This window comes from Centruroides vittatus, unplaced genomic scaffold (assembly GCF_030686945.1).
Source record: "Centruroides vittatus isolate TY-2023 unplaced genomic scaffold, ASM3068694v2 contig_1168, whole genome shotgun sequence".
Taxonomy (NCBI): domain Eukaryota; kingdom Metazoa; phylum Arthropoda; class Arachnida; order Scorpiones; family Buthidae; genus Centruroides; species Centruroides vittatus.
In genome coordinates this window covers 2,324,533-2,339,944 of record NW_027120749.1, presented here as the reverse complement: position 1 = coordinate 2,339,944, position 15,412 = coordinate 2,324,533, and the positions used below count along the sequence as shown (strand labels likewise).

General features: G+C 25.6%; 1 protein-coding gene across 4 annotated transcripts in view; it reads left to right on the top strand.

Annotated features, from left to right (window-relative positions):
- The window catches only part of LOC136981965 (rhotekin-2-like), a 32,114-nt gene extending 26,560 nt beyond the window's left edge, over nt 1-5,554 (top strand). For all 4 annotated transcript variants that reach the window (XM_067278412.1, XM_067278399.1, XM_067278393.1 and 1 more), the window contains exons 10-11: nt 4,935-5,051; nt 5,118-5,554. In XM_067278412.1, the coding sequence (XP_067134513.1) occupies nt 4,935-5,051; nt 5,118-5,290 (290 nt within the window). In that variant the 3' untranslated portion in view covers nt 5,291-5,554. The remainder of the gene's footprint in view (nt 1-4,934; nt 5,052-5,117) is intronic.
- Nucleotides 5,555-15,412: the final 9,858 nt, after the last annotated feature.

Below are 15,412 nucleotides of genomic sequence, written 5' to 3'. Positions count from 1 at the left end.
GACTTGATTTTGATTTTGACAAGCTAGTCAATAAAGATGCCTTGATGAGAGAGTGATATTTTTTTAATTACAAGATTAATGTAGCATGTATTTTTATAGAAAAATTATAATTGCTTTTTAATTTTTATTGTTATTATAATTATAATAATAGTAAACATCATGTATAATACATGTACTTTATTTATTCTTTTTTTTCAGTGATTTTGGTTTTTGAATTTATGAAAAAATAATTTTAAGTTTATGAAGAAAAATTTAAATGTTCTAAATTATAAGTTTTGTACAGTATTTCAGTTTATTAGAAAACTGTTGACTTTATCTAGAATCAACTTTATTTTTAATTTTTTGAATTATTCTGAAGACAAAACTTAGTCAACTTTAAGAAAACAAAATACAAAAAAGAATCTTTATAAGATTGATCCTTTTTTGTATTTTAATGTACTGTATAAAATGTTTTTGAGCTTTCATAAGCTCATCATCAGATACAACTGAAAGTCATTTGATTAAAATAACATCAGTTCAAAATTCTTTCTGTTAAAAACATCCATGTGACAACTTTTTTATTAAGATGGATACAACTTTAAAACTTTTTAGAATTTTTATCAGTTATAAATTTAAACTTTTTTAAAAAATTGAACATTTATTTTTTAAACATAATTAAAGTTCTTTAAACATAAAAACACTTCTACATAATGTTTTGCTCATAAGATAGATAGAATTCTTATATGTTCTAATTTTTTAAAATAATAAAATGGAGAAAACACTGAGATTGGCATTATATGTACGTTTTCTTATCGCAAGCACTTTCGACAAACCTATAGTTGTCGTCATCAGGCGAATACGGAAATTTACTAAAAATTAAATGGAAATAATCCGATGAAGAACAGAACGCTTAAAATTTAAATAAAAACTTTTGTCAAAACCATTAAGAACACATAACAAATATTCAAAATTGTGTTCGAAATTAAATGAGCAGTAAGCTCCGTGATCTGCGAAGCGGCGCATGTAAGGATCCGGGCTCACACTATACGTATACTGGAGGATGCTAATAGTTGCTTAATCACTTGTACAGTGTGACTCATATACTGGGCAGGTCGAGAGTAGGAGTGTTGCATGTATCCAAGGTGGTAGTAAGAAGAGATTCCCATATAAAAACGAGTTTCCGATTTTTACTTTTTCTTGCATGCATTCTGGAAGAGACTTTTTGGATAACCACACATCTCACCAATTCTCTTAATATGCTTGAGCTCATTCCTTAGGTCTCTTTCTCTCATACTGTACTGAGTTATTCTCTTATATAATAATGTAAATATTGCCTTCTTATATCTGAATATGCCATTTAAGTGATGTATGTACAATACAATACATTGGATGTGCAGTTGTTTTCTGTATACCAATGTGACTATGATTTTTTTTTTCTAACTGTACGTTTATATCTAAAAAGTATACTTCTATGTTGTTCACTTCTTCTACCTCCACTATCACTCCAACCTGATTTGCATTAATTTTATCAACAAATTTTTTGTATTTGTTCTCTTTCCATAAAATAATGAGACATCCACATACCAGAAGATGACCTCATAGGATTTTTAAACTCTCAATTTGGCAAGTTCTTCAATAAACTAATTGTAAATACAGTTTTGCAAATTTGCTTTCTATAGACAAGCCTATCAGTACTCCTTTCTTCGTCTGTAAGGTAGAAATTATTATCAAACTTAACATATGATGTATATGTTATGGACAAAGTGAACTTTTTGGTCTTTATGAATAATGACCAAAAAGGGCACACAGTGTGATAAATATTGATTAATTTATCAAATTGACCAGTCATTGAATACTGTTATCACCTAGTCAGGCAAAGTGATAATACGTTGAGGAGTGATCATCCGACATACGCTAGCCAATCGGCACTTTGAGTTGCCGATTGTATCGCGTTGAGTGCGCATCGTGTTTAGTACTGAATTTTAAATTGTGCGACATTTTAATTTGATTAAAAAAACTCCACTTATTTCATTTAGAAATATTTATTTTTTGTGAATTGTTTCAAAGTATTTTAAAAAGAACATGTAATCTTTTAAAACTAAGTACTATTAACTATAGGTAAAATTTTACTATTTAATTAATATGTGCACCATCATGGCAGTGGTCATGACTGTTTGTGCTCTCGACGGATTCCTCCTGGAGGGGAGCTGCTGGCAGGCCGCTGATTGTTTAATGTCACTAGATATTGATACATACTAGTTATTGATACGTGATAGTTATTGATGTGTTCAAGAACTACCGTGACTAAATAGCTAGTGACATTAAACAATTGGTACCTACCAGTGGTTCCTCTCCAAGAGGAATCCGTCAGGAGCACAAACAGTCATGACCGCAGCCAAATTCGGTACTAAACACAATACACATGCGCAACTCAGATACAAGTGCTGATTGGCTAGTGTATTTTGGATGATCACTCCTCAATGTATTATTATCACTTTGTCCGACTAGATGATAGCAGTGTTCATAATGACCAATCAATTTGATAAATTATTGAAATTTATTACATTGCCCGATTTTGTTGGTCATTATTCAAAATGCCTGTATTAATCACTTTGTCCATAACATATATACCACTGTGTGAATAAAATCTGCTATTACCCTGTCCCATTGTTTGACAAAACTTTGAGAGTTAGTTTAGAGTAAGTTAAAATAAATTTTTATAATTTGAATGAGGGATACAAACTTTTCTAATCCATAATTGTGATTAATTTTCAGCTCTTTGTCTTTATCTCTCTTAATTTATCAACAGCATCCTGTGGTTTCTGTATCACATATACTGGTTTATTCCTGCATATCTTAATTAAACATGAGAAAAAGCTTTTTCTACTACTAGAATATTGTTCATTCTTCCTTATGGGTCTTTAGAAAACCAAATAATCGTGGCAGAAGCTGTTATTTTGGTATTTCAAAATTTCTTTTCATTTCTTTTGGGAATGCTTTATTTTCTTATATCAACTTAAAATCCTTCAACTTTCCTTGTCACAGATGCCGTCATATCCTGATGTAACTCCTTTGCATTTATATGATTATGTTTTTCAGCTCCATTTGGTATTTTCTGTTTTTTTTCTTTTAGAATAGTTGATACCTTTGCTTTGTCTGTCAGTGTAATAATTAAATTATTGTCATCCCTTCATTCTTTAACTTTTTTGATTAAACCAGGTACTTTATCATGAAACTCTTGCATGCTCTCCTCATCCTGGTTTTCATATTTTACATAAGTCCGTAGCTGTTGTCTATTTTACAGATTGACTCTCTTATGGGATAACTATCCTAGTTCTTTCTGCAGCTAAGCACAAATTATAAGCTTTTTTTCTTGATTGGGCTGCAATTTGAAAAATTGTAGACCTATAAATTCTCACTGTCATCCATCCATCCATTATCTGTCTATCTATCTTTCCTTAAACTTGAGAATAGAGTTAGATAGATGAAAGATGATACTAGACATGGAAACCTTGGGGCATGATTAACTATATAAGAACTTCCAGTGCAAACTGGAAGTGATATTATTTCAATTCAAAAATTTTCCCCTGTGTTAGATAGCAGACTGGCATGATTCTATTGTTAAAGGAAAAGTATGATGTACAGGGGCAAGCCACTACATGAGGAGGTTGAGAGCATATATTTTAAGTTTGATAAATTAAAAATATGATTAAAAATTGCAGCCTGGTGTCACAATAAATAATTGCTCATTTAAGCTCCTTCCTCTTCCTCTATAAGTTTCACTTCCTCTTCCTCATACCTATCTTTAACAAATTTGTGGTATTTGGAGAGTAACATATTGATTTCTGTTGATATCTGTATCCCTTTCTGTATGTAAACTCTCCTATTTTCTATCTTAAGATAGGGAACATAACGCTTCTGTTTTTTTAATATCTATTTCATCATCTTAACATACTTAAAAAACACATGTTTAAGTTTAAACTTATAAGCAATAAAAAGTTTAAAAAGTCTCAGAATTGTATCTATCTTATTAAAAGTTATGATGTAGAAGCTTTTGACAGAAATTTGAATTGAGGTTCTTTTATTAAAATAAGTATCTGCTAATGAGCTTGTAAAAGTTCATAAAATGTTTTATACATTAATATACAAAAAATATCCAGCAACGAATTGTGTAACTTTCCTGGCTGTTATGAGATTTTATTTAAAAAATAATAACTTATATTGTTAATCATACTACTAATAAATAGTGTGAGGTGCCATCCATTATGAGATTTTATTATAGAAAACTTTTTATATTATTGATTCTTATAAAATGGCAAAACATGCAATTTTGAGGATATTAGAGATGAGTTTTATAAAAAATTGTAATTGTTAATAATGAGTAAAATTTTCATTAAGTCTGATCTGTCTCAAGATATGACACCCTCTCAACCTTTAACCACCAAAATTAATAGCATTAATGCTCCTTATATACAAGCTATTCTGCCAAATTTTATTTATTAATCTTTATCCCATCCTGAGATATTAAACGAAATAGATGTGCACACACATGTGCAGAATTTTTTATTTTCTTTTATTTTACTTTTTGGGTTCAAGAGGTTTCAAAATATGGAGATTTGGAAAAAACCACAGTCAAATTTGATATGATTCCAATACTATCCTTTGTCATGTATGCATAACAGCCAGGTTAGTAAAAGAACCTCTATAAAAGATTAATAAGCTTTAAGAAAATAAACTGCTAATGACATGAGGTGAAATATTAACAGTGATAGAGGATTTAGTATCCGAACATTTTTAATAATTGCATTAATGTATGATTTTTCACCAGTAAAATTGTTGTTTAACATATTTCTGGAATTAGTGAATTTTATCCTTTCTTTATTTTACTTTGTAAAATATAGGTTATCTACAGAGAATTAGAAACTTGTTAGTATATATATTTTTTCTTTTAATAGAACTTTGGGGTCATGCAATGGAATCTCCAATGGATATACCATCACCTGCACCCTGTCAGTCTCCATTTTTCTTCAGAGAAAGACAAACATCTCTTTATGAAGAAATTCCAATTAAAGGTAATAAATATTTATTATATTCAAAATTATTTTTTAACGAAATATTTAATAAATTTTGTCTTTAAGACATGCCAGTATGTAGTGGATCTTATTTGTGTGAAGGCAGTCGTAGATTATCATCACCATCATTTCGCTCTCGCAGTTCTAGCACATCGTCTACGTCCAGTTCAACTAGTGGCAATCGTCATTACCCATTTCTACATTCAAGAAAACAAAGTGCAGACTCAGTCTTTTATTAATGAAATATTTGCATCATCCAAAGATATGTGTTAATAGTTTTAATGTTGTATAATTGTATAGTATATAATATTTAAGTGTATTTTTGTTTATAGTTTTCTTTTAAAAATCCAGTACAGTAAACTGTAATTATCAGGGGCCAAATTTTGCATTACAGAGTTTCATACCATCAGTTTCATTTTTTATATCATTTTTCTTAATTCTCATTATTCTATATATCTTAAATTTATTTGACGACTTTACAAAATATTTTTAATAATAAAAATTCTGTATTTTTTAAAACTAAATACATACATACATATGGATAATATTGTGTTTATTTCTATAATTGTTATTGATTCAGAAAATTGGTTAGATGTTATTCAATATTTATATATAAGAATATATAAGAAATTTATTTCCTTTTTACTTTAACTCATAAGACAATCATATACTATTGAACATAATGAGTTTGTTTGCATAAAATGAATATTTTATGTTACAATATATTGTAATATCAATTTATATTTTACCACAAGGTATTAATTGAAAATAAGTAATTTTAAATATAATTAAACAATTTAAAATAAATGATTATTATAAATTATTCTTTAATTCTCATTTGATTGAATTTATTTTATTTCTTTTCATAATTTGTCACAATTGAAATTTTACAAATTAATTAATTAGTTTTAAGTACAAATACTAGAGCTTTATCAGCTTGAATAGCATAGGATCAATAATAATTAACATATCAGAAAAATGTATAATGTGAAATTCTTAAATTTTCTCTTTGTTAATGGAACAACAAACAATTTCACGATAAAAGCATTCAAACAGAAGTAAATAGTAAAAAAATATAAAGAAAATTGTATGTATTTTAAAAATTATTTTACATATATCATCAAGCATTATATAAAAATTAATTAAATGAATTTTTTTTCCATTCTCAGATACTTTTGAACATATATTATTTTAATTTTAAAGATTTTGATTTATATAATTATTTTATCATTTATTAAATGAATGGGAACAGTTTTTTAATATGTATGATCTGTATTTAATTTTTTATTAAGTAGAAGAAGTGAAATATAAGCAAAATAATAACATTAAATTATTTACATACATTTATAAGAAAAGAGTACACAATATTTTTCTTATAATAATAATGTTTTACAAATATAGAAAAATGAATTTACTATTTAAAATTCAAAAATTTTCTGTAACCATCTTTTCATAAATACAAAATTATATTTTAAAAAATATAAGAATATATTTTTAACATTATATTGTCTATGACAATCATAAAATATTAAGTTATTTATTTTTTGAAATGAGATAAAATAGCAAAACTGGATTTAAACGTATATAATTAATAGCAAGATTTTTATTTGTTAATTTTATAATGTTGCATTTATTTTAATGCAACATTATCAAATTATAAAATCCTTTAAGGCATATGTAATTAATTTTTATTGATATTTATGATACAATATCATCAATTTTAATATTTGAATTTCCTTTAAAATGTAAATTTTTCTCATCATTTGTAAATTAATTTCTTTTATTGCACAGTGTTTATAATATTCATGAGTAGTAAATGAAATAATTATTTATTTATTTTATGCTTAATTCATTACATTATATTTATTTATTTTAGACTGTTATAATTTGGATATTGTTAAAGTAAATGAAATTTCTATTCATTTTATATAATAATGATAATATAGAAAATTAAATTATTATTATTATTTTTATGAAACTCAGATTTAAAAAAGCACAGATACAATAAGTTAAACTCTACAAATAGATAAAAAAATTAATTTTATAATTCTGTTAATTTTCAAGTTCTAGAATTGCAAACAGTATAACTTAAAATGTAATTTTTAAAAATATACATTTTATTTTATTTTTAATTTACATGTTAAGTAATTAATATTAATTAAATTATAAATTTTCAGTTAGAATGAATTTTGTGCATTCTTAGAAAAATACTTTTATAAAAATACGAAAAAGAAATATGGCTTGAACTTCATTAAAGTTAACAGAACTTGGTAACTTTAAAGCATGCTTTCATTTAAATTTTTCATATTTAAAAATTGGTTGCATTTATCATATTCTATACAGTAGAGCATCATTTATCCGAAAGCCAATCAACCGAAAGCTTTCCAGTTGGACTGTGTCATGTCAAATTGAATGTTTTTGATACTAGATTAACTTTGAAAGTATAATTTTTTTTGTTTTTATATTTTTTAATATATTTATTTTGTTTGTACAAAATAAAGAAATAATTTTTAACGATACAATAGCCATGATTATTATAAAAATTTTTGTTAGAAGTAAAAATTGACAAAAATTCAACGTGAAATGATACACAACAGAGAAAAATTTCAACATGGGATAGGTTAATATATTTTTCGTACATAATCGGTTATCCGAAAAATAAGTTATCCGAACAACCCCAGTCCCCAATTGATTTGGATAAATGACACTCTACTGTAATTGATTATATAAGTTGTTCCAAAAAGAATAGAAAATTAATAAGCAAATTTTGTACTGTAAGTTTAGACTGATGATGGCTCAAGGAGAACCAAAAACATTTAAATAAATAATTTTTGATATCTGAAATAAGAAATTATTGTCCATTTAATTACTAAAATGAATTTAAAATAGAGATGGGTGAATATTACACTCAAATACTTAAATACTAGAAAGTCTGTATGATGTGATATTGGAGGAAATATATGGCATTCAAATTTATTTTTTTAAAGCTCTTTTCAAAATTATATATTGTTTGAATTGCCTCCAATACTTTCTAATATTTGAAAGTTTTGGAGGCAATTCAAACAAATTACCTCCAATATCATGCAATATGTACAGAAAGGAACTCTTCAGTACCTCTGGTTTAATTTGCAACAAGAAAAGAAGCAGACTAGATCTAGAAAGTGTTTGAATGCTTCTTTTCATACATAAAAGTCTGCAGAAGGTAAAAATGAGAACAGTTATTGATCAATCCATATTGTTAAGATAACAGTATCTAAAAAGGTCAGAATAAAAACTTGAAATTTCATTTCTTAGAATAATAAATTTATTAATTTTTGATCATTAATATTTACTTTAAATGAATTTAGTAAAATTTTAAAAATAATTTATTAATATATTGAAATAAATGAAAAACAAGTTAAACAATAAATATTAAATGAAATTATTAACTGAATAAGTTCGTAAGGAAATTAAGTTCATTATGTATTTGAGTATTCAAAATATTTCAAATTTGGTTATTTGGATTCAAGAAAAGCATTGTTTACCTATCTCTAATTTAAAATATTTTTAATTTTCTGAAATATTGAAAGTATTTGAGAAAATTACATATTTTAAGCACTTTCAAGTGCTTATAAAAATAGATTGTCAAAAAAGTACTAAGGCAGTGGTTTCCAACCGGTGTTCCGCGGAACACTGGTGTTCCGTAAGCATCTCCCAAGTGTTCCGCAAATTTAGTCGCAAATTGGAAAGTGTACAATCGTATTCGAGCCGCCGAATATCAAAAAATTAAAATCATAAAATTTTCATAAACTTAAGTATATATGTACGACTCGTACTTATGGAGTGTACTACTGTTTCGAATAAGATAAAGGCAATGATAAAAACTGAATGAAATATGTAAAAAACATCAGGCACAAGTTTCCCATTAAAGTTATTTAGGTATATTTTTTCCTGTCATAGAATTGGCGTTAATTATATGAGTAGAGATTTTGAATTATAACTGCTCAATTCTAATAAAATAACTGATGACAAGCTTATGTATTTCATATTAACTTAAGTAAGTGTTCCGCTAAAGAAAATTGCTCACAAAAGTGTTCCGCATCCTAGAAAAGGTTGGGAACCACTGTACTAAGGTATTAATATTAGTTAATATTTATAATTTCCATAATCTCTTTTTATTTGATAAAATTTAGTTACATTTTTTGTTTTTGTTTACTTATATTTTTTATAAAATTATTTTTAACTTTTGTTTCTGTGTCATCCTGCTCATTCTTATTTATTTTTTTTATGTCTTTATAATGTATTATTTTTACTGATTGTTAATGTATTAAAAAATACTGTGAAGCAATAAATGAAAACAGTCATCATTTTTAAAATTTTAATCATAAAAGTAATCAGATTTTCTTAAAAATTGAAATAATAGCTTTAATATGAAATTGTTAAAATTTACATTTAAAGCATACAAAAATATAAGAAAACTTAAAAAATACTTATTTTTTATTCAATTACAAGAGACATACAACATCTATACAATTCTATTTCAATTTAAACAATGCTTGTGAAGACAAACTAGAAAATATTTTAGTGCATATTGATGATGATAAAGTAGAAATGTACTAAATTGACAAGAATCACTGATATTGTCTATTTGTTTAAATGAATAGAATTTCTTATGCTGTCTAAAAGATGTTCTATCACTTTTGTAAGAACGAATGTTAATTATATTTAAAAATTTATTGTTATTTTAAATATAATCTATGTGAACATTAAATCTTTCATAATATTGCAGATTTAAAATTTGAATGTTAAATTGAACTTATAATACTTTAAAGATAATTAAATGCACTTTCTGTGTTACTTTTATGAAAAAGAGTTGCTGAATGGTAATATGATCATATCTTCTTTGAAGAGCATGCAATTATTGGTTTTTCTATTTGACAAAATTTTTGTTGTAATTTACTAAGATATAGATTTAGTAGACTGAGAAGTAGATGAATATAGACCAATGTTTATTTTAAATATTGATATTATTTAAATAATTTTTTTCCTTTTTTAGAAAAATTGTCATGTCATTTTAATGTGTTGATGAGTATTACAGAAACATTTGTAAGTATTTTGTTATGGATAAGTGTTGTAACATTTCTCAAAAGGATTTCATAAGATAACTTTTCTAAATTTTTGAAACTTTGTCTATATTTCTCTAAATTTGATAATGATTTATAAATAAATGTTTTTATGTATAGCTCATGCTCTTCTACAACTATATCTTTTGAATTTTATTATTATTAATCGTCAATAGAAAATTAGTAATTGTTTCCACTTCTAAATTTTCGATCGAAATCAACAATATCATCAAAATTTGCATTTAGTAATCTCAATTTTATATTTAACATAAAATCAGAACAAGAAAACAGCATATGAATAATGAGTTTCTTACTTTTGTTTTATATTAAAATTATAAATTATTTTTAATATTTATTTTAAACCAACAAATATTTAAACAGGATGTCCATTTGTTCTTTGTTTTTTTCTAGATATTTTTTATGTACTTCTTACCCTGCTCTTCCTCTTGCTCTAACTTTAGCTTATGTGGCCAATATTTTAAATCTTTTAACTGGTTTTGTTTATTTAACAGTGAGGATTAATATTTTCTATTTCAGAAACATCAGTTTTTATATTTTTTTGAATACTCCATTTTTCTCTGAGAATGTATTGCATGAAAAAATTCTGCAATATATTTGTGGCTAAAATTAGACAAAACTTAGCTCCAAAATACTTAAATAAATTTTAATTATTATTGTCATAGCAACTTTAAACATGCTTATTAAAATTCTGATAGAAAAAATTTATCATTATTGCAAAAATTAAACAAGAATTTTATACAATAAATGAAATATTAATTAATTCTAATCAATTGAATTAATCATATTTTATCACTTAGAAGTATTATTTTACAAATGAAATATCATAATGTTTGAAAGAATATTAGATAAATAAATAGGCTTGTCTCTTTCAAGATGATGTACTGTACATCATAACAATGAATTGTCATATTTACTTTTATCTACTTTAAGCTGTCAAAACAAGAAAATGTAATAATAAATTTTAATTGAAAAGAGTTTGACAAGCACTTTCAATATGTTCAAGTATAAGAATTTGATAATGTATACAGAAAAGGATAACTTAAGATATGGTTGTATTGAATTGAATTTAATGCAATTAAGAATTTTTTACAAAAATATTAAAATAATGTTAAATGAAAAAAATTATGAAAAGTTTATAATTTAGCCTAAGTAAGTTTTATTTAAAGTCAGTGAAGATAATAAGTTTGTGAATGGTGATTTTTTTTATAAAACCTATTAATGCAAGCCAATGGACAGGAAGGTAGAAGAAAACCTGATTATGGGTTATTTAACATCATTTTGATCTGTTTGCAAGTGAAATAAGTCTTGATCTGAATGTGTAACTAACATGAATTATGATCTAATTATAAACTCCTCAAGTACTTTTAATATATAAAGTTATTAATATATTTTATGTTAAAGTACTTACCAATAAATTCATTAAGAAATTTACATTGAAAAATGTTCTTGTTTTTACCACCTCAAGATGATGAACAATCATAATTTACTTTTATTTATTTAAATTTTGCCTATTGTGAAGTATAACATGATCATACCAGAGATCAAAACACTTTTCATATCAAGACCTAAGATTTTTTGTTCCCTTCTTAAAAAGTCTATCATTAAATTCTTAACTAATATAGCATGGTTGGCCATCTCTTCAATCTAATCTTTTGCTATTCAATCATTCTCCTGCTATAAATGCCTTCAAGTAGAGAAATAGATGAAAGTCAGGAACAGAAGGTTAAAGCTTTAGAGTAGGTGATGGCCAGAATTGTTCAGAATATGCTTTTTCAAATGGTTATATGTAGTTATGTATGGTCACGAAGTAACACCAGAGTTCTATAGGTTTCGTTGTTTTGAATAACTCATTGTTATTTTTTTAAAGTCTCATAATTCTCATCTGTATTTGTTGTTGCTCCATGGTACGAGAATTCAATCGGCAAAATATGATCTAGTATCAGGCAGGTGGAAGATTTTATCATTTCCTGGCAATTAAATACTGCTATGTCTGACATTTATTATTTCAGGAGTCAAACTTTTTGTTTTTTTCTAGGAAGGATGTAAACAAAAAAAATGTTTGTTTACATTTTATACATATTTTTCTATGCAAAATCATTCCTCTTTGGCTCATCCCAATGTACATGAATCAAGTATTTTTTTATTAATTGAATTATACATTTTTCTGATAACATTTATATTAAAATTAATAATAATAATATATATATGTATAACAAAACAAAATATACAGTTCAGTATTAAATAATAAATATGATGAAAAATAATCTAATCTCATTTGCAAATAATGCATATAGTAATGAGATTTAGTGTGAAACTATCATAATTTACATAGAATATTTTTGTGCTAAGCAAAATCTTCTCAAAATCATTTGTATTATACATAAAAACAAAGAAAAATTCTAAAAATAAATTAGTAACATAATTTTATTAATTTATAAAGATACACATTTATTGAATTCGTTTTGATTTTCATTAATCATAGTTGGTTTTGTATTTTAATTAAATGACAAATTAAATTATTAGAATGCAGAATATGATTGTCTATTAATTAAGTGTAAATTTTATCTACTATCAGGTGAAATTTAAGTAAAAATTCCTAATTTCTAAAATTAATTTTTAATGAAAGCTTTTTACATAGAATATGATTAAAATCTATTTATGAAAAGAAGTGTACAAATTTATAATACATGATCTGATATGTTATCTATGATATATATGATGTGTTTGATTTTCTGATCCAGAAGAATCACAAATAAAATTTGTTTGCTTTTAATATTTTAAAAATTTCCAAGAATGAAGGAAAGTAATCAAAGATTTTATGTATCTTTATTCTGTTTAATATACTTTATTCTTTTCATTATATATAAGCCTATTCTTTTTTTATTTAAAAATAATAATTTTATAAACAGTTTACGAGGATGAATATAATAAATCATTCATGTAAATTCTAGAGATCTCTAAAATATTAGACTTTAAATGTTTGGTTCAAGAAACTGTAGATAATCCATCAGATCACAGTCATGTATAAATGTAAATGCACAATCAATATGTTATATCCATTTATTATGTTTTGCTTCAAGTGTTAAATATTTTGTAAACCTATTTCTGTAGAATGATAGATATATTGGTTGTCAATTAGCATCAGAATAAACATATGACATGAATTAAATGATGAGAGAGTTGTATGCTGGTGTGAAATATATACATATGTATATTACAATTTGTGGATTTGAGGTAAGAACCATAAATTAATATGCAATGCTGTAAAGCAACCGTGAGTAAGCTGCAGCCCACAAGGTCCCGATACATGGCCCGAGGCTTTAGCAATGTAATTTTATTTTCCCGTTTTTCTGCCTCTTGTCACTATGCAACCCTAATTAAGTTGATATTTGTGATGAAGAACATTCATGTTGATCAAGATGAAGTTAATATTTATGAAGAACATTCAAACTAAACTTGAACAGTGAAAGATGAAAATAAACTATTTATGATTAATTTGCATAGCGTTAGCATATACTGTATTATTTTAGTACCTACTGTAATAGCTTCTACGGAATATGTCAGTACTTGGCAGGTTTTAAGCATGTAACTTCATAAGAAAAAGCAGCTCTTAAGAAACTTACAAAGTTCACTTGTGGCCCACATCTAGAAAAGGTTGCTCATCACTGATGTAAAGTAATAAACTTGATAACATAAGAAATATTTTTAAGTTACAAAGGCTACTGTGATTATTATAAAAGTACTATATTGCTTGTAAAACCAAAAATTTGAGTAAGTAATAAGAATATGCAATGTTTTGAACGGACCAAAGATTACATTCAGCATTATTGTTTCACGACGAGAATGCTAAAATTTGTACTAGAGAATCTGCCTCAATGAGTTCAAATATAAATTTTAAAAATGTAACATTTAAATTATTTGTAATATAAATAAGTTTATACATATAGCAATACACTGTATACTAGTCAAGATTTGAAACAGTATCTTGAAGCAAATTCAAATGAAAATTGTATAACATATCCGGAGGAGAGAAAATAGTATTTTTGTGATGTGATTTTATATAGTTGTACATTGTTTTTATATGTATTTAATGTGTGTGATGTTTGCTAAAATATAAAATGTATTATTCTATAAAAATATCAAATAAAAATTATTGTCTTATCATGTATTAAATTTATTTATATATTATGTAAATTGACATAAACATGCATACAAATTTTTTGAATATTAGATATACTGTATTTGGTTGAAAGTCCAACATATTATTATATTTTCATAATAATTAAATCTGTGCAGATGGCTCTCAACCTTCACACTTCTTGTTATTTTGTACATGCTACTTTTGATATCCTTAATTTCCGAAATTCTTTAGTGACCAGTCATTCCTAATTAGACGGGACAGTTCTACTTTTGGACTGTTTCATAATTATATTAAAAATAGCTAATATGAATTGTATGCGATTTATCTTTGATTTGCAACTTATGGCATAAAAATTTTAATATTCAATTAATAGAAACGATAGCTCAAATGGAATTATTGCCCAGCCTGAGAGAACAGTGATGCGATCAGTTATAAAAGGAAGTTGATGATATTTGCTAATTATCTGAGGGAAAAAGAGTAAATTTCTAATTATTTTAATTTATGAAATTATAGCGAAATTTTGTGGCCATTTATCGATTGCTGTTGATTCTGTATTAGTACTGTATTTGGCAATTTCTTTATTGCTAGTAAGTCAGAATTAGTACATTATTACAAGTACATAGTACAAATAGTATATATTCAGGGGCGCCCGTACATTGGGGCATTTGGGGCACGTGCCCCACCTTTTGTCATCGGGTTGCCCTTTTCTTACTTCCCAAGGTAGCTCTAAGGTTTCATTTTATTTTTAAATTAGCTACTCTTTTTATCACATAAAACGTTTTTATTGATGACTACAAAATTAAAATAAAAATATTTGTTATTAACTGAAAATTTGTTCTAGCGAGACGTGATTGTTCGGTCGAGTACCGAGATAGCACTGTATTTGATTAATGCGATTTTGATATAAGCCTACGAGGTAGCATCGAAAGATTAATTAACTGCGTTAATCAAGGCACACCTGTATGTGTGTATATATATATATATATATATATATATTATATATATACCGCTTCCAATGACCTTCCCTTGTATTTTCTAAAATATAAATTTTCATATTTTAACGTATTTTGAATTAATTAAAAATAATATTTTATTAT